The sequence below is a fragment of the Sinohyriopsis cumingii genome, chromosome 4, assembly GCF_028554795.1.
Source record: "Sinohyriopsis cumingii isolate HCF-2022 chromosome 4, ASM2855479v2, whole genome shotgun sequence".
Classification (NCBI taxonomy): Eukaryota; Metazoa; Mollusca; class Bivalvia; order Unionida; family Unionidae; genus Sinohyriopsis; species Sinohyriopsis cumingii.
Window position 1 is genome coordinate 101,618,366 of NC_142964.1, and position 20,632 is coordinate 101,638,997.

A 20,632-nucleotide genomic window follows, 5' to 3' on the forward strand; every position below is an offset into this window, starting at 1 on the left:
TTTATAAATAAGACAGAATGGTGTCAGCAGAACATACATATCAGAGATTAATCAATTGTCATTAATACAAAAATATTAAAATGGCCATAAGATAAAATAACATTTTGATCAATGCCTTCTTAAAAGAAAAAGAACCTGAAATAATCCATGAAACACCCAAGTGCCTCAGAACTAACCTAAATGCAAAGAGTTAATGATGGAATAAATGGACAAAGGTAATAATATGCCTTACCCTGTCTTGGCAGGACATGTAATGTCCTGCCAAAGCAGGGGTACGGCATAGTGCTACCTTTGTAATAAGGAATCAAGTACCATATATACTCATTTATAAGTCAAGTCCAACTCCAAACAACATAGACCCCATTCTGCCATTACATAATGTGCCAGCAGATCAGGGTCAATGTTGTTGTTTCACTGATTTCTCCTAACAAAATTAGATAAATCTAGACCTACCAGTGCATTATGCAATGACAGATCTAGGTCTATGCAGTTTACATTTGGATCTGCCTTATAAACAAGTATGGAGGTGTATTGCTCTGGATAACTGTTGACATTTTGATCTCTGAACATGCATGATTTGCCAGTAGTTAATAACAATCTGGTATCTGACATACCATATACTCACTAAGTCAGGTCCAACTGCATACTGCATAGACCTTTGTCTACCATCACATAATGGATCTGCAGATCTGGGTTTATGCAGTTTACAGTTGAACTTGACTTATAAGCAAGTATTTACAATATTCTTCATCTGAGAAGTCTTCCATAAGAACCTAAAATGTGCCCACATCTGAAGTAATCACTTGGATTGAATATCCTCCAAATGTGGGGAAACACATGTTCAAATGACAAATGATCAAAATACATGTATTTCTGAAACTATGAAATGACAGTTGACAGTGAGCAGAATGGCTATCAAGCACTGGATAGTAGACAACAGCGGACTAGAAATGCAGGACAGCTCACCGGCTGATATTCACAGAACACCACCTACTGATATTTTGAAGAACTACAGTGACAGTAATTTGTCTAAAAACTCACCTAGTTTATGCCAGATCTGCCAACACTACTAAGAACTACTCAGTGATAGAGTCAATAATTTTCCATATGTTTTCTAATTTTCTAACAAAATATCATGTACTACTATTGTTGACTTGGAAAACATGTGAAAAGTTAAAAAGTGTGATTTGATGCAGTAAAGGCAAGATCATGCTCAACTAAAATGTACCTAAACTATACTTTGAGCTTACTAACCTCCAATTCGGTTTCAAAACTGAAGTTCCAAACTCCAAAGCAGTCAATGATTTTTTACAAGATCTCTCACTTCATTGTAATCTATGTTTGTTTTAATTCACATGTTAATGGCCATCATCCCTCTTACCATGAGTAATACTAAAACTGACATGACAAAGTATCCAATAAATGTAATTGTTGCTCTTCCTGCTTTTTATTCCAAAAACAAATATGTCTCTACATATTCCATTTACAAGTTGGTGCTGATTGATTGGTCTTTTTTAAAGGCTGATTATCTCCTTTGCATGTTTTTATGTTGGACAACATTTTCAGATGATGTTATAACACAAAAGCACAAGTTTGAACATGCTGGAATTTTGCATGAAAAATATGGACAGATTAAAGTGTCCAAGCTACCCATGTAAAGTTAGTCTGGTTCCCTGACCAACTCCACTGAATGTAATATGAAAACCAAAATCAGAACCATACAAGCCAAAATGCAAATAAAACTGCAACAATCATATTTTTGTGATTGTTCTGTCTGTAATTTATGGGTCATTTCAATAAGACTTGTGGTAAAACTTTGGTTATCAGGTCTGGGATACTATTGCCTCAAATATTGCTAACAACAGAATAACAATCCAAGACCTTTCTTAACTAATTAATGAATCTTTTTTTATTATTTGTTTTGTTTTGGCAATTTATGTACCTCCTCCCGTGTGGCTACATTCCTTATTTTAACCACACCTGCTTGCATCTCTGATTGACCAATGATGATGGCAAGAGGGATCCTCTGGGTTTCACAATACTGAAACTGATTTAGTGTTAGTGGGTTCTTTCTGTACGAGTGCTCAGCCTGGAAAAAAGAAAATATATTGTTGACTTTAACAGGATTAACTAGTACCTATGCCTCAATAGGGGTTGCATATTAATTTATGAACTACAGATTAACAACACATAGTTGAGTATACAAAATGCTTGTGTGTGTGTGTATGTGTGTGTCCATCAACCCTGTGTGAAAAAGTAGGGATAAAAAAGGCTACTTTTTAAACAAAAGTAGGGGATAAGAGATTTTATAAAGAAACAGTGTAAATTACTGACAAAATAAAACTTTTACATGTCTTACCTTTGTAAACATTAACAATGGCATGCTCTTACTTAGATATTAACTGCCAGGCTGCCTCCACATTCTTAAGGTGCCTCTCTTGATTGTTATACCATGTATTATGTACTGATGACTTCAAAAGAGCACAGCAAAAACTACACATTGCAATTAATTCCAACAGTATTACATCACATTATTGTAATTACAAATATGTACAAATATTTAATAAACTGCCATTAGAGTAAGCAATTTAAATTTTTGAGTTTCATAAATTTCAGAAACAATGACACAGTTCTACATTTGAAATTTTCCCTAATCTAGTTGTAAAGTTGAGGTTACTCACTCAAAACATTAGTGTTCACTATGGTGTGACGACATTCATGCTTCCATGTATTTTTACAGGGGCTGTTTCAAAATATTGTTAAACCCATCAACAACATAGAAAGAACACCCTGTTTTGCTTTACTACTGTTGTTCATGCAGTATGCAAATAATTTTCAACAATTTTAAAAAAAAATAGTATGGATGGTATAATAATAATAATAATAATAATAATGAGGACTGTATAGCACCTAATCATTGCTGGGCCCTGGTATGCAAAAGAACGCTGTCCATATGACTTTGTTTTCATAGTGGGAATAATGAGTATACGATTGTCAGAAGAGGAGCATAAGTATCTTGCTAGTGTGTACACATGGGTGAGGTTGGATAAGTATGTTGGACTAGAGTCCGTCAGTAAAATGTAGCACACAGAACACATTTTGTGCTTGATTCTGGATCGAATGGATAGCCAGTGTAGAGTACAGAGCAGTGGGGAGGTGTGCTCTGATCGTGGCACTCTAAGTATGATCCGAGCAGCTGTATTTTGAACTTTTTGAAGTTTTTGGAGTAGATATTGAGATGAACCAGACAGAATTGAGTTACAATAGTCCAGTCTTGAAAGTACTAATGAACACACAAGTACTTTAGTGGCATCAACTGAAAGATATTTGCAAATGGAGCTGATGCATCTCAGCTCAAGATATGCACCCTTGCATATGTTCATGACATGTTGGTGCAATGTGAGAGTACTGTCCAGAGTAACACCTAGGTTTCGTACTGATTGTGTGAATTTAATGCTGGTGTTGCTGATATTTATTATTTGAGGTAAAGGATGTGAATGAGAAAGTCTTTGTGTTGTAATCAGAATGGCCTCAGTTTTATCATCATTCATCTGAAGCTTGTTACATGTCATCCATGATTTCACATCAGAAATGCACCTCTCTACACCTTGGATGGTAGCATCAACTTCAGTTGGGTGGCTAGATTTGTATATTTGGGTGTCATCAGTGTACAACTGGTGAGACACTGGATGATGATCTATGACACTCGAGAGCGGCTGAGTGTATAGAATAAAGAGAACATGTCCAAGAACAGACCCCGTGGAACACCACAACATAGATCAACTGGGCTGGAGTGTATACCATTTGCAGACACAATTTGTGTCCTGTTGACCAAGTAAGACTTGAACCACAGTAAGGCTGTATCATGAATGCCAAATACATGCTGGAGATGGTGAAGTAATATATCATGGTCTATGTGTGTCAAATGCTGCAGACAAATCAAGGAGGGTGAGGACTGTAATCTTTCTGCCATCCAAAGCAAAGAGAATGTCATTAACTACTTTTAGAAGATTAGTTTCAGTACTGTGGCAAGGGCGATATGCAGATTGTACATTGCTAAAAAGACTGTTTGAATTCAGATGAGATACAAGCTGGGAATAGTACAACCTTTTCTAAGATTTTTTATATGAATGGGAGATTAGAAACTGGGAGGTAGTTCTTTAAATCATTATTGTCTAGTGTTGGTTTCTTAAGCAGAGGCTTTACAATGGCAGTTTTGAAAAATGATGGGAATTCCCCTGATGAGAGAGAGGTATTAATAACATCAGTTGGTGAAGGCAATACTGGATCTAAGCACTCAAGCAGCAGTGATGTTGGAATTGGATCAAGTTCACATGACTTTGGTGTACTCTTCATCAGGATCATAAATACGAAATCCATAGAGACTGAGAATTGGATCACTGTGTGCTTGTGTCTAGTTCAGTGGGCAATTCATTCCATGTTGCTGGGCCCTGGTTTGCAAAAGAACGTTGTCCATATGACTTCGTTTTCATAGTGGGAATAATTAGTATATGATTGTCAGAAGAGGAGTGTAAGTGTCTTCCTGGTGTTTACACATGGATGAGGACGGATAGGTATGTTGGACTGGAGTCTGCCAGTGAAACGTAGCACAGAGAACAAATTTTGTGTTTGATTCTGGATCGAATGGATAGCCAGTGTAGGATACAGAGCAGCGGGGAGGTGTGCTCTGATCATGGTACTCTAAGTATGATCCGAGCAGCTGTGTTTTGAACTTATTGAGATGAACCAGACAGAATGGCCATTTTGGGAAAAGAAGGAAAACATGGGCCACTGGAAAGACTAAATATGGGAAGATTTCTTTTCTTGTCCTGAAAGTGTATTTATTAGTATCAAGCCATAAATCATAATCAGGACAAAAGATGAGAAATAAAATGAAGTATGTCCAAACAGAGTGATCTCCCTTGTAAGATGCCATGCCTTTTGCTCTGAATAACTGGACATGTACAATGTTGGCATCTCTTCACAGGAACACAAGACTAAATGTATACTATTTTGCTCCATCAAATTGTACGTCAAAGGTATCTTATTGACATGTCAGTGTACGTGTGCATTTGGCATCATTAAGGTCAGCAAAAGAAGCATTCGAGAAATTACAAACAATCTTGAGATTTACAGCCCTTCTAGCCATCAATATATTTAATATACTGTAAATCTGCATCAAATCCTTTAGTAAAGTGTCAAATTTTGAATGAGTATTTAACCTTAAAGTTGAATGCATTGAGCACTAAAATTTTATCGCATTTAAGCCAGAAAACTTTCATCTTTCTTCTCCCCCCCCATGTCAGTGTTACACTTCGACCTTTCTTCTTCCTCCCCCCCCATGTCTGTGTTACACTTGAAAGGCTAGCATCTATGACTCATTGAGATTTGACCAGGGCATTGCAACGCTGTCCTGAGAAAGTAAACATTTGAGCTACCAACCATAACCATTGATAAGAACCCATGTCATATAGTCATTTTCAAAGGGAAGTTGATTGCAATGTAATTCAGATATTCTAGGCTGTCCAAAATCTGATGAAAGAAAAGGTTATCTTGGGAAAAAATTTAGGAACTGCTGCGTATGATTGGTCAGAATAAATTAAGGCATACACTTTTAAAGTAATGTGAATTTAAAGTGGTGATCTTGGTTGAAATTCTTTAGTCTGAATTTCCTGAGAGAGGATAGGTTTGGCGCTGAGGAAGCCTAAAAAGAATAGTGCTTTCCTCGTTAAACGAGAAAAGGGGACCAGGTGGCTGTCATGTAGGAAAAGACAGGTTTAAGTGCTACAATGAAAGAGAACAGCATTAAGGAAAGAGCTTTCTGGGAGAGACAAGGCAGTCCTAAGATGGAAGTCCGGAGAGAGATGATGTGTCCTGAATAAAAGACTAGGAAGTCCAGGAAGAGATGAAGCAGTCAGAATAGGAATACTAGAGAATAGGAAGATTTTATACACGAGTCAAGAGAGGAAGGTTACGCAATAAGTCGTGGACATTATGCTCTTTTCACCACTTGTTATTATGATGAAATAAATCCAAATTAGACACTGCTATTAAATTCTGTTGACATGACTTAGATTGAATTGGAGTTGCTGCTATTAATTGTTATTGATTAAATTTTGTTATTTTTCTTGTCTAAGTTGGCTCATATTGCATTATTTCTTCCCAATAGTCTCACTTGGTTCTCTATTGAAGTTCTATATATCCACACCCACCGGGTTATAAAATCGAGGGAGGTCATTCCCTAGATAATGCATACCAAATCCAATTCACCACCCCTGTTACTATGACGACGACATTTACATCTTCTACGATTTGGATCTTTATTTATTTCCACTATAATTCTACATATATCCTTAAAATTTCCCTTCATATTTTGTGGGATCAATACGAACAATATTTTTTACAAACTCTTATTTCAGAAAGTGAATAAAAAATATTGGTCAAGAACATCCTGCAGGGAATAAGGTTGATATGTTCTCTATATTTTGCAAGAATGACATGTATTTAGAGAAAATAAATAGCAGTAATAAATTATTTTAATCATTATTTCAATACATTTTGTTATGAATATTGACTATTGGTATGTTCAAGTACTGTACTTACAAATTCAATTGGTAATATTAGCATGTCATGACCCAACAGCAGGAATTCATAATGGATCACACAGATTAAAGTAATAATTGCACATAAATATTAATATTTTCATTTAAAAACACATGCATGATGTGGAATCAGTGTCACAGAGATTGTATTAGGTTATTTAAAATAATTATGAATAATCATAAATCAATCATGGTGCAAAACCATGAAAACATTGATAATATCATCTGGGTATAAACATCTGGTTGTAACTATCATTCTCTATCCTTCTATTTCCTCATCGCTGCAGAATGTATAACCAACGATGTTTACTTAAATCTTTCTCGCATCAAATTTCCCAATAGTGATACCTAAGTCTCTTGCTCTTTTCATAACTGTATTCAATTCTCCTCCTAAATAGAGAATGTCTAATGACATTCTATACCTTTTGCAACAACTTATCCTTTCCTTAGAAAGTATACCACTGTAAAACTGATCTGTAGTTATTACACTAACTGCTGTGTTTACAAGGGAAGGGAGCTTTTCACATGATAAGCTGGTAATAATCTAATGCATTTCACAATCAAGGAAGATAAACCACAATGGCTAATATACCATTTTTATTTTATGGCAACTGAATGCCATACTGACTTGAGCTGAAGAATAATGTGGTTCTCAGCTGTTAATTATTGGTAATAATAATAGAAAGCAATTATCAAAGTGACAAATCTGACATCTAAGGAACACAAACAAAATCTGACATCTAGGGAACACAAACAAAATCTGACATCTAGGGAGCACATTGCAGTAAGGATAATCAGATTGCTTACCTCACTGCATGGATTAAAGGTTGGCGCTTAATTAGAACATATACCATATTTGCCGGCCTATAAGATGATACTTTTCGACCAGATCTTATACTCCCAATCGAATTATATATGGATTATGTCATCCAAATCACTTTATCATATTTTTGTATCGAAAATAATTCTCCAAGAGTACGAAAAATAATGTGCAAAAATTATTGCATTTTGAGGAAGAGATCATGTATGAACAAATATAGGATCCCACAGTAAGTATTTTAAACAATTACATGATTGTCAGTATTAAAAATTAACATAGATCAGATGTAATTGCACTAAAGCAGCACACACAAGTAATGTACATTGTTTGTAATATACACTGCTTAAATTTAATTACATAAATGTGGGTTAGAATTTACAAGTTAGAAGATGAATAACCAAGACAAAGACATACTCCATCACAATTTTCTTCTTGCACCTAATGATCAAATAATCTGAGAGACAGACAGACATGTCTTTATGATAGTAAATCAGTATTGTTCACTTACCTGATGAGTGATTTTACTTGTGTGCAAGTGCAGTACCATATTCCATTATCAATTAATACCACTAGTTAAGCAATTCCTTCTCATTTTTGTTTCCACTTTCATTATTAAAAGAATCACATGGCTTTGTAGTGGTATTTACATGCTAATTAAATATGCTATGGCTGTATTCAGTCATTCCAGGACAACATCTGTTTGAGGACAAGATTCTGCAGACCACATTAGATTAGCGAGGCTACCAAGAGGGAAATGAGGCTACAAATGGGTATTATGAATACTGCACCATATGGTGAAAGGAAATGCCAGGTGGTTAATATTGTAAATTTCTCAGCCACTGACATTTTTTAACTTGCCCATGGAACCGACAGCAATATAAAGTACATCTAGCATGAGCAAAGATCAAAAACAATTGCCACTTAATTACAGGAAGAGTACATGCATTTTAAACAAAATATTAATTGTTGGAAATGGGGAGGTCATAATACTTACAAAGAAAATTAGACAGCATGCAAAATGGTCATTCTTGGGATTTAACCTAATGGAGACTATATGGATATAACTATCGTGAATATTTAAACCCTGAAGGAGTATGGTATATCTTTCACAGTTTACATTTACTGTTTCATTTATTAATGTTTTCTCTCTGTGACAAGAGCTTCAGCAACACAGGGGCAATACAATTAAAACAAGAACAAAAAAATCCACAAAGGGCTGAACTCTATCTCTCTCTCTATCAGGAACATATTTGATTTTGATTACGAGGTGCAAAAATAAAAATGCAATGGGATACATATGCATTCTTCTCTCTGTATCTCTTCCCCCCCCCCGAAAATGTATTTAAGTATAATGATGCAATTTCCCTATTGCTGGTAATCTGAAATATCTTAAAGTGATACTTTTAATATTTGTGAAATGGGAAGTTAATATAATTTTATTCCACACAGCATCACAAGTTTTATCATATCTGTAACTCAACAAATTTTTGGGTCAGCGTCAGAATATGTAGCTAAAAATACATAATACATTTAAAATAATGTGAAACAAATATAGTACTTTTAGTTACATGTAATGATCCTGACTGGAAAGGTAATTGAGTTACAGGTAGGATAAATTTTACGATGCTCTGTGGAACGAAGTGAAAAACACAATCGGACGTATTGATCTGGACTTGTCTTATACTCAGCATCGACTTATATAATGATCAAGGATGGAAAATTTGCCAAATTTGCTGATTCAACTTGTACTCTGCATCAACTTATAGGCCGGCAAATATGGTACTAATGTGTTGAGTTTAGAAATCAACAAATATTAGGTTTCCATCTGTAAACCCCAATCAGGAGTACACTTGTGAGGGATGAATTGAGTATTCTTTTGCACTAATATGGTGGCCACTGGTCCCATTTGAGGAAAAGCTGAACATAGCCTCTTTGGTGCCAAGAGATCCTCATAGCTGTCAACCTTCCAGGCTCACAATTAGTGAAAATAGGGATAAAGAGTCATGAATTTGGACACGAATTGGAGAAAAATACCATGACAATAACTCCATCCACTCTGACCGTCAATACTACACTATATCAAGATCACAATATAAAACTGAAACAATACATATATGCAGAGATATTTATTTATCAAGATATTATACTGTGGCAGACTTGAACTTCCTGATCTGCTTGATCGTAAATTTGTTTTCTAAACAGTTCAGACTTCTTGACTGCTGGTTGATCTTGGTGACTAAAATTGCTGACAAATGTTCTGCAGCTAAGGAGGCCCTAAAGTCTGTCTTATTTTTCCTCACTAGAGAAAATACTCTTTCGCTGTCACTGTTGCTGTGAGGAATGCACAGGAGCTGCAGCACTTTTGGTTCTTCCACAGGAAAATTTGGAAGCAATTTTCGAGTCCAGGAACATTTGTTGGAACAAATGTTTACCATGGTCTCCACCTGATAAAGGTAGATTGTGTTCAACAAGAAAACTCACAAATAATGCTTCAGCGTTCGTAGCTTGCAGGTCTTCCGCTGATGGCTTAAAATATTCCAGAGCTGAAATCTGCAAATTCATAATTTTCCCAACTTCTACGTGTTTTTTGCAACCAATGTGCTTCCTCACATCGTCTCTGCAATGGCAAACTGAGTGCAAAAAGCATGATGAATGTCGATGTTTAATGGCAGAATGCATGGCCAATTTTTTATATATTCCAAATTAAACTTCACTTTTTGAGCAATACATTTCTTTTTCCTTGGTGGTGAAGACATTTTCAAGATTTTACATGTGATACTGAACGGTAATCAAATCAGTGTTGGTGATGCATGTGCGGAGAAAAACTTCAGTTAGGCCCCCATTTCTCTCAAAAGCATTAGTAAAACTACTCTTATACATATAGATTAAAATAGGCTAAAATGCTTGCTACCGGGTGAACTGTACTAATCAGCTGTAGGTCTACTAATATCACAACCAGTGGTACCGGACCATTTCGGCAACAGCGAATATCACGACTAGCATTTAACGGGAAATCGGTTATTTTATTAAAAATTTAAAATAATTGAGAATTGGAGAATTCGTGAATTTTTGGCTTGTGGCGTGAATCAGTGAATCGCTGAAAAAGTTGTGAAATTCACACTAAATTCGTGAGGGTTGGCAGCTATGGGTTCTGGCTATAAAAGATGGTGGTTGATGGCTAGGGGAACCATTCAAGAGGGGGACCAATGAAGTTATTTAGATCTAGTGCCCAAAATATCTCTATTTTTCTGAAAAAATGCCTGAATTTATGTACTTAATCCCTGTCAAGAATCAAAATCAATGTAGATGAATATTGTTTCTTTTTTCATTGCTCAAGTTACAGAGCTTTCATATATGGGTCAGTTACCATAGAGTCTTTTGGAACTTACTTTCAGGTTATATCTGATCACCAACGAAAGGGTCATAAGGTAATAAGTTTGCATATCCAAGGTGTTATGTATATTTGATTTACATTGTTATTTTTTTATTTTCATTATATGCTATTGTGATATAAACATTGTATGTTGGACTTAACCATGTCCAAAATCAAATTTATTTTTTACTTGACCTGAATATTTGATTTTTTACATTTTTTAAATTTTATTCGTAAACAAATAATACAAAGCTAAAATGCTCTGTCTGTCTGTCTCTCTCTCTCTCTCTCTATATATATATATGGGTTTATTATCAGGATCAATATTAAGATAAATAAATATGTTTATCTGAATCTGGGTCTAGGTTATTGGGTGCACCTGACATTACCCAGGTTTTATTATTATATTTTAATAACAGACTGATAATTATAGCTAACATTTTTTTGCAAACATTAATAACTTTCTATAAGATTATTTCTTCTAATTATTCTATTCAAGTGGTTATTTTCTCACGAGAAAAAAAATGCTCTTAAAAAATAATATTCTCTGACAGAGACATTCACTGGGATTTATAGTGAATTCAAACCTGGAACTATTGCTGTGTTTCAACAAAAGACTGTTGGCATAACAGCATTATACAGGTTATCACAGGCACATCAACACTTCAGCACTGGACTTTTTAATTTGGATTTCTACTGCAGTATATTCAAAACTTAAATGAAATAGGATTTTTGTATGTTATTCTCAGATTATTTTGGGATATAATTCACAATACTGTAAGTTTTTTTATATCATTTTCACTTTGTATTTTAGGGAAGTAAATTGTTTGTTGAATTTTACAACACAGATGATTAATGATGACATGACCAATGCCTGGCACGACAGGAAAACCTAGGATAAAAAATTAAAACTTCAGGCATATAATAATATTACACAGGCAAATAAGGAAACCCTAGCATGTCAAGATACAAACATCCAGCTGGCATAGAATAACATTACACAAGCAAGACCGGAAATCCTAGTTAATCATAATACAAACTTCTGTCACACAAGGAAATCGGGGAAACCAAAGCATATCTGGATACATACATCAGGCACATACACCTCTCCCTTGATACCTTGCGCACAACGTGGTCCACAAACATAGACTGCACTATAAGCAAGGCGTGAGTTACTGAGGGACCTCCACAAATTGAAAAAAATTGCTTTGACATCGAGAAAACCATGGGGGAAGCAGCATTAGGGAACTGGGCTGTTTATTGACTGAATCCTAATTTTACAATCACATCGATGATAATTTTTAATAATGCACTTTTTCAAATGAAGTTGTTCGTTATTCTGTTTAAATAACATTTATTTTCAAAATGTCCCACATATAAAAGATCGTTCCAACTGTTTTCAACAACCATCACATGTACGTGAAAAAAGCTGTGTATTACATCACTGCTTTTTGTTTTCTTGATGAGTTTGGTTCCCTTAGTGGTGTTTAATATTATCCTGCCAAATTGGGCATCCATGGAGCAGGGAACTAGACTAACTGTTGTTACACCAACAAACAAAATTCCTTTTTTTTTAAAAAACCCTTGCAACATTTATTTTGTGAGACAATCATCTACGCTGAAACTCAATTTTTTTTATTGCTCAATTAGTACAATATTGATGTCATGAATTAATTAATTAGAATTAATAATGAAACTTGTTATCATCCCCGAGGATATCTCTAAGTGCCAGTTCAAGAATTCTCTGAAACTCGCTTGCCTACAATGGTCCGTATCTGTGAAATCAAGCTCTTTATTTTACAAAATAACTGTTTCACTTGGTTGCCTTGTTATCTTTGATCACAGTTATGAAAGAGTCGGTTAATTTAAGGTAATTTATGTTACATACACAGTAACATTTATAAGTGTTCGATTAATCAAATGAAGTAAGTTCACCCGAAGTATGACTGGGGCTGCTAGATTTTAAGTTTGTATGATTTTTGTGCCATTTAACTTTTTTATTTTATTCCACCGCCTTTATTTGATTCAAAAAAGATAATTAACGTCATAATACAAAGGAGGCCAGCTTTTAATTCAGTGCAACAATACAATAAATACTTCCGGAAGTCAGTTATCAAAACACGGTCAGCAATTAATTAGGTTCTCAGAGAAACGCTCGCAGACATAGCTCTTACGGTAGATTGACGCATTTTACGTTTAATTACAAGAGGACACATTGCATTTATAACAATTACACTTAAAAGGAACTAAATGATAAAATTAGAAAACAAATTTCAACCAATAACAAAACTATTTAATTTGTATTTATTTATTAAAGTAATGCCTCCATTCGGCGTGAGTGACATTTTCATTGATCAAAATTTCCTTACATGTCATTAATTGTGGTGTACTAGGATTGTCGTTTGGAAAAAAAATGTAAAAAAATTGTATGACCTATTTTTAAATTTGATATTTCAAAGTGTTGATTAAAATTTGCATGTCCTATCTACCATTTTCGATGATAAAACGAGCGATACATCAAAAGGTTCCATTACCTATTTTGATGGCGATTTTCTTCAAGTTCAACAAACATGGATCAATTTTTGGGGTATTTTCTGGTTAAAAAATGGGATCCATACCTGACCCCGCATTATAAGCGGGTTCGCAAGTTATCAGGGAGCGAGTTATAGAGGGAGTGGTGTACTGTATATACCCACTTATAAGTCAAGTGTCACTGCAAACTGAACAGATTCAGATCTGCTATGGTTGCAGAATGCACTGGCATCTCTAACTCTATGCAGTTTGTTAAGAGTAATCAGCAGCACAAACAACACGTACAATGCTCTGCTGATACTTTGTGAGATCAGGGTCTAAGTTGTATGCAGTTGGACCCAACTTTTAATCAAGTATATACATAAGTAATGTTATTCAAATAAATGACTTTCGAGAAACTTGAACATCTTTACATCTTTGTGATGCTACTATCAAAAAGTGATACCTGTGTCTCACAATTCACAGACCAGAAATAAACAAAGAAAAGGAAAATTAAAACATTGCGGGAAAATAATAAGACCTTGATATCAGCATCCCATAATTCTTTGCAAATTCTCATTCTCTTCTCTAACATCTTCTTCTGTGGGGTCACTACATAAACATCAACTTCTGATCTAGGAAATTTTGGATTGCCTGATTCCTGAAATTGATAGCAAAAAACCATAACTTAAGAATGTAAAGCTATTGAAAACAAATATACAACATAGCATAAACAAAAATTAAGGTTCCTATAATGGATTTGCTAAGAAGGGGGGGGGAGAGGTGGGCTATCTAAATTCTTTCTTATTAACATGGACCAGTACAGATGAGTAACGTTTTTGAAACATCAATAAAGCAAATGCCTCACTGTAAAGGAACTTGAACATGTTTTTTAAAACTCTTTACAAGTGACCAAACTGATTATATCAGTAATTTTGGGGTTCATTTGGTAAAATGATCTTCATGCGCTCCATTATCAAAATACTGAATTTTAAAATAAACTTTAACCCCTCAATAAATGATTCTAATCATCTTCAGCAAATCACTACAGGTTAACGTAAAACCTGGTCTAAATCAAGCAGTGAAACAGATTTTGAGTTTTCTATCTAATATGGGTACTATTGAAAACAGCAGCTGAAGAAACCGTATTTCTGATAATATACCTCAATGAAGCTACCAGAAATATGGTTTGCTTTGTGGGCCTAACTCCAATTATTAGCATCACAAATAATATTAAAGATTAAATGCAGCATCTACACTGAAAGAAATGCATCTCTACAGGTGTCCCAGTTGCTATATGACTGGCGCCCTAATGACACAATGTTTGATCACATGATCCAGCTCAGTCATCTGACTGGTTCAACATGACAACATATCTAAATTTAGTTCCTAGCTTATTAACTTATATTGGCTGCAATAACATCATGTTTGGGCAGAAAAACCATAGTAGACAAAGAGGGGCCCAGCAAGGGGCCAGAGAAGGATGCACTGTGTATTACTTTAACTACATTTAATCAATTAAATTATAAAATATATCTCAATGTAGCTACAAGAAATATGATTTGCTTTTGTGGGCTTAACTCCAATTTTCAGCACACAATAGCCTATACACCAGTATACATGGTTGAGGAAGAAACTGTGAAGAAGTACCAACCCATGGACTGCTCCGGTGGCCTAGTGGTTAGAGCGTCCGCCTCGGATGCGGGAGGTCGTGGGTTCGATCCCCAGCCGAGTCATACCAGAGACTTAAAAAATGGTACTAACAGCTGCCTCGCTTGGCGTTCAGCATTAAGAGGTTAGTGTTAGGACTGGTCGGCCTGGTGTCAGGATAATGTGACTGGGTGGGACATCATGCTACATGTCTGCGGCATGATGCCCCAGTGCTAGACATCACTATAAACTGCCACATTGCAGACATCGTAGCGATATGACTGAAAAATTGTTAAAGCTACGTTAAAAATCAAAATTACATTACAAATTACATTACCAACCCATGGAAAGCTACTGGCAAGTGTTTTCACATATCCCTATTCGATTGAGCTGAGACTTGAGCTCACTGTGACAGGGGTGGAATGTGAGTGATATGTAAACACTGTTTGGCCCCTACAAGAAATATACTGAAGAGAGTCAGTATGGTAGTATACATAGTACATGTATATAATAAATATACTAACAAATGACAGTGTTACTGGTATAACTATATAACACAATATTTGTTCCTGGGTAGTAATTGCTTATGCCTAAAAAGAATAGAAAATGGCTATTATTCCCCACAAACTTTGCTTTTGTGACCAGGACAGTAATATTTTGAAATTTACCTATTTCCAATGAGAAAACGGGCTATATTGCGTCTTTTTGTTTACATGAAATAGAAAAAACAACACATGAATCAAAATTCATATGGGGAATAATAGCCATTTTCTATACTTTTGAGACAAAAGCAATTATGAAATAACATTTACTACCCAGGAACAACAACAACAAAAAATTTGTTACACAGAGTATTGTATCTGTGTGTCTGATTTGGATTGTTAACGTAGCTTTAACAATTTTCCATTATATTGCTATGATGCCTGCAGTGTGACAGTTTATAGTGATGCCTAGCACTGGGGCATCATGTCGCAGACATGTAGCATGATGTCCCACCCAGCTGCATTACTCTGACACCAGGCCAACCAGTCCTAACACTAACCTCTTAATGCTGAGCGCCAAGCGAGGCAGCTGTTAGTACCATTTTTGCAAGTCTTTGGTTGTATTGTATCTGAATGTAGCTACCATTAAATATACTTAAGAGAAAGAGCATTTAGAAACTGTACGTATGAATAATGGATGAAACTGGTTAATAAAGAAAAGCTTTGATAGCATCCTGAATAAATGTCATAGATGTTGGCATATAATGTAAAATGTTACCTTTAAGCAAGCCTACTGTACAATATTTCTTCTTATGGACATATTTGAATAAGGTTTCATGACAGTATTTTTTGCAAATGAAACAATACGGGCAAGTAAATATTATTGAATTATATTTCCTAACTAATGATTAATATGCAAGTTGATCAAGTTTCATTACAGTCCTGACAAGGATAAAAATAAGAAGCTAATTTTCTTTCATGTGACCTTGACCCAGATGTAGGTGACTTTGAGACAGTGGCTGTGATATGTGACATTGCATCTAGTCTTGATGTACAAATGACAAAGTCTATAAGGGCTTTCAGTGCTAAATAACAAAGTGTTTTTGATTTGGTTTTTAGTATTACTAACTCATGATGTTATGTATTAATGACAACAACAAGAGTACCATGAACTGCAATTACACACCCAGTATTTCATGGTGTTCTTTGTAGGCACTAACATGGTTTGCTTGACTCCTGAGATTATTGACCTAAGGGCCTCAATGACCTTGATTCTTTGTCAAAAGTATGCAGTCTTCAACTTAACAGAATGAGCAAAAACCATTATTTTCTTCTCAGACAACCATAAGCATTTCTTTATTATATTAAATGCAAGCCATCCACAAAGTCTGACTTACCCTTGAACAGAAAGTTATTCTGCAAAACTCAATTTACCAGAAATGATATCTAGGCAAGTGAGACTGTACTGATGCCAACTAGGTCTGGTGGTTGGCTGGACCTTGGTCACTCGACCAGCTTGATTTAATTGTTGAAGATAAAATCTTGAGAAAGTTGATTGTGCATGCCAGCTAACAGTTTCAGTAATGTCTCATACTGAATCATTGTTTTTTGACTGTGTGGCATACACAGAGTGCCTAAAGCTCATGAACTGAAATCTTCATGCTTCAGCCATGTTGCTAAGGCTTTAGAGGCTACAACATCTTCTCCAGCCTCACCATTATTGGGCACATGACCCTTTTCTGTTCATTTCAAGTAATGCTTGAGGCATGGACTGGATTTTGCATCACCACCTGCCTTGACATATTAATCAAGCAGCAGGGAACTGATTCTTCTCTATGAAGCCTAGATGCATTATCAGGACCATTGCACTATCTTGTCTGAGTTTGGATCCATACCATATGTCCACTCTGTATGACAAAGATAAAGACTATACAAAATCAGGTTTTATGACTGCAGCTTCTGTGACATTCTGGCTATAAGTCTCCATCTTATCTGAGCTGAGGCAAGTTAAAAGCCATAATTAAAGATTCAGTGTTGTCAAAATTGGACAGGAAGTCTGATAGGTCTTGATATTATCCCCTTTATGACGACTGTAAAGTGGAATCCTATGATAGTAATGGAAGTTAACCATTTCTCCTCAAAAAGCCAAACAAAAGTTAGCCCACTGTGAGATCAAAGCACCCAGATGGATCATCTTGTGAGTGTACCAGACCGTGAAAACATCCACTTTCCCTCAAAGTAAGAAGGATCATGGGATTCTCTATCCGACTGAAGGTTCAAATTTCTTTATACACATGACTTAAGTCAAGCATAAAGGAGGAGCAGGAATTAAATACCTGTGACTTTGGCTGTTTGAGCAAGATATGCCTCTGATGTATTTTTCTGGGGATGTCTATCACTAAATCGACTGAACTCAAGGACATGACTACTATAATAATGTTACAGTTCTGTCCTTTCATTTTCTGTGTTATCCTTGGTGCCAAAGGGATATGCTAAGCCAAAACTTGTAAAAACTGACTGATAGCACATCCAAGGACCATTCTATCACTAGATGTCTTTAAATTGTACAAATCTGCTCTAAGACCAATGGGTGAATGGACAACTTTGTGTGAAGGGCTTGTCCTCTTCTTGACAGTGAACTGGTTTGAACAACAAGCCTCTTATCTGGATTGTGATTTTCAACTGGGAATATTAGTGCAGAAAGTCCCAGACAATAACACATGATTCCATACCCACAAATCCCACCAACCTCTATCTGATGAGATAGGTTACATACACTCAGTCCTCCGACACAATGAGAAATATCCTTCCTCAAAGTTGATCCTTCCTGAAATGAAATGTATTGATGAGTATGTTCATTTCTAAAAGGCTGACATGCAGTCCAGTCGCTGCTGATCCTGGTGAAGTGAGGCAACAGGTGAGCTCCCAACTGTATGAGCTGATGCCTGTACAAACTGTAATCTTTGGCTGAAGCCTCTCCAGAGGAATTCGTTCCATTAGTCATAGACTGTCTTGTCACTGATGCAGGAATTAATTTATTTCAGTTGAGATTGCAATAAATGACCAGAAAAGGGGCACCATTAGGCCAGAAGAAATATCTGTAAAGGGTACATAAAAAGTTGACCAAAATGAGAATAAAATACAATGCTGTATTATCTAAGCTGAACGGTTGCAAAAACTCTCTTGTGGAAATCCAATACCTGCTCAAAATTGATTTGGCAAACATGATAATTTGTGCCAATCACTCACACAGGAGGGTGATGAACAAGAGAGATTGGTAAATATTGGTAATAATCCACACTAAGATGGATAAAATGCTAGGATGTGGTGAGATCTGACTTCTGCTAGTTCATTCAAAAGACCGACAATTAGTCACTGTTGACATGTTCAGCCTGAAAAGGGTGTAAAGCAGTTGATAGTCTTCATAAACAAGCATGGAATGATGTTGATGTTATTGCATGAAACTGGTACATTGTTCCTTGGAAAGCAAATCAAAGGAAATTGCATGAAGATGGGCAGATAGGGACATGAAAATAAATGTTGGTTAGATCTAGGTCAATCACAAATATGTTCCTCTGTATGGAAATACTGAACAACCATGTCACTTCCATTCTGAACTTCTGCCCAGCAATAAACTGACTCAGCTGGCTGAGATCTATAATTGTTATGACCTTGCTGTTGGCTTTGGGCACTGAAAAAGCCAGGAATAAAATCACTGAGAGTTCAGTTTGCAAACTATCTCCACCTTGTCAATAGTAAACAGATCTTCTACAAAATGTCCACCTTGTCTCAGTCGAATAAATGTCCACCATGGGAGAGGATGACAAATGGTGATGAGCTGGATAAATAAAATATGAAGCCCCTTTGAAACTTCATTCTTCTGAATGCAGTTGATCCAAGCCTGCTGAAAATGAAGGTGTCTGGCACATACAGGGATGCAGCTGGGTGGCAAGTCAATGGCAGTCGTTGGTGAGTCTGGGAAAGGAGAAACTTTTTCCTGTTGCTAACTGAATTCAGATCAAGTCCAAAGCCGCTGATTTTGTGTGATGATCCATGTTTTCTCTCTCTCTTTTTGCCAAGGACTGTATCTCTGTTGAATTGTGACTGATGTGGCCTAAATGATTGAGGAAGCAGCAAGGTAAGCTGTCTGCTTCTGTACATACTCAATTCTGCCAATGAACAGCAATGGGATACCAAATGGCTTTGATAGTATTACTGAAGAATGATGCAGCTTCAGTGCAGAGAAGTGAAGAATGGCCTCTTGTTGCACAAGGACCAAATTTTTAGAAGCTGCCTTTTAGTGAAAACATTATGTTGAAATGATCGTCCATTCAGGAGGAGTAGCAATAACAAGAGTTTCAAGATGGTCACCATGGTAACAGATCTCTGTGCAGCACCATTTTTATTTAGGACCAACTAGACCATGGGATGACTGTGTGTATGAAGTTAGCAATCCCAAAATTAATTTTGGAGAAGTAATGATAACAAACTGCACGATGGCAGACAATGGACAACAGACCATTACATGAGTTCTTTTGGTCTATGGCCAGTCTGCTAAAAATTACATGCAGGGCACTTTTGGTCTGTAATTGTTATACAATTAGTGACAGATATACTACCTTAAGTACACAGTATTAAATAAACCTACTAACCCTATGACAGGTATCCAAAATAGCACCTACATGTATACTGCATTACAAGTTGACTAATAAAGTGAGAAAAGTCATCTTGGAAAGAAAATATTGAAAAACATAAAAATAAAGATGGAGTATACTTCCCTTGTGTAAAAATATGCCTTAAACTTGCTCCAAACATGAAAAGGCATGAACTTAAAACATTTTTACATTGTCTCTAAATGAGCCTGCTTTCTAACAGAAGCAAAAGTAATAACTCAAAAATATAAACAGGATTTGGCACCAATCCCTCTAAGAGAAGAACACATTACTAACAAATGCCTGCAGTCAATTTTTACTTTTTACTGCAAAAATCTAACTTGGGAGGGCTGCATTTGTGAGATAGTGGTCATGCTTCTAAGGTAGTATGATCAGGTAACGTATATGAAGAAGGAACAGTCTTGTATTTGAAGATTTAAGGACATTACTAGTGCTTGTCACTATTAAATTATACTGTGTCAGCAGTGTCAGTAAAATGGTTATTCGAGAAAGTAAAATCACCATTAACATCAGCTGATCTT

At 35.8% G+C, this 20,632-nt stretch overlaps 1 protein-coding gene and 1 non-coding gene across 4 annotated transcripts in view; one reads left to right on the forward strand and one right to left on the reverse strand.

Moving 5' to 3' along the window:
- LOC149801785 (histidine--tRNA ligase, cytoplasmic-like) overlaps positions 1–20,632 on the reverse strand; it is a 68,557-nt gene that overhangs the window by 6,489 nt on the left and 41,436 nt on the right. For all 3 annotated transcript variants that reach the window (XM_089956132.1, XM_089956133.1, XM_089956134.1), the window contains exons 13-14: positions 13,848–13,967; positions 1,943–2,089 (exon numbers count right to left, since the gene is read on the reverse strand). In XM_089956132.1, coding sequence (XP_089812258.1) covers positions 1,943–2,089; positions 13,848–13,967 — 267 coding nt within the window. The remainder of the gene's footprint in view (positions 1–1,942; positions 2,090–13,847; positions 13,968–20,632) is intronic.
- Positions 14,966–15,042, forward strand: Trnap-cgg (transfer RNA proline (anticodon CGG)). Its single transcript has one exon. It is a non-coding gene; the product is annotated as a tRNA-Pro (tRNA).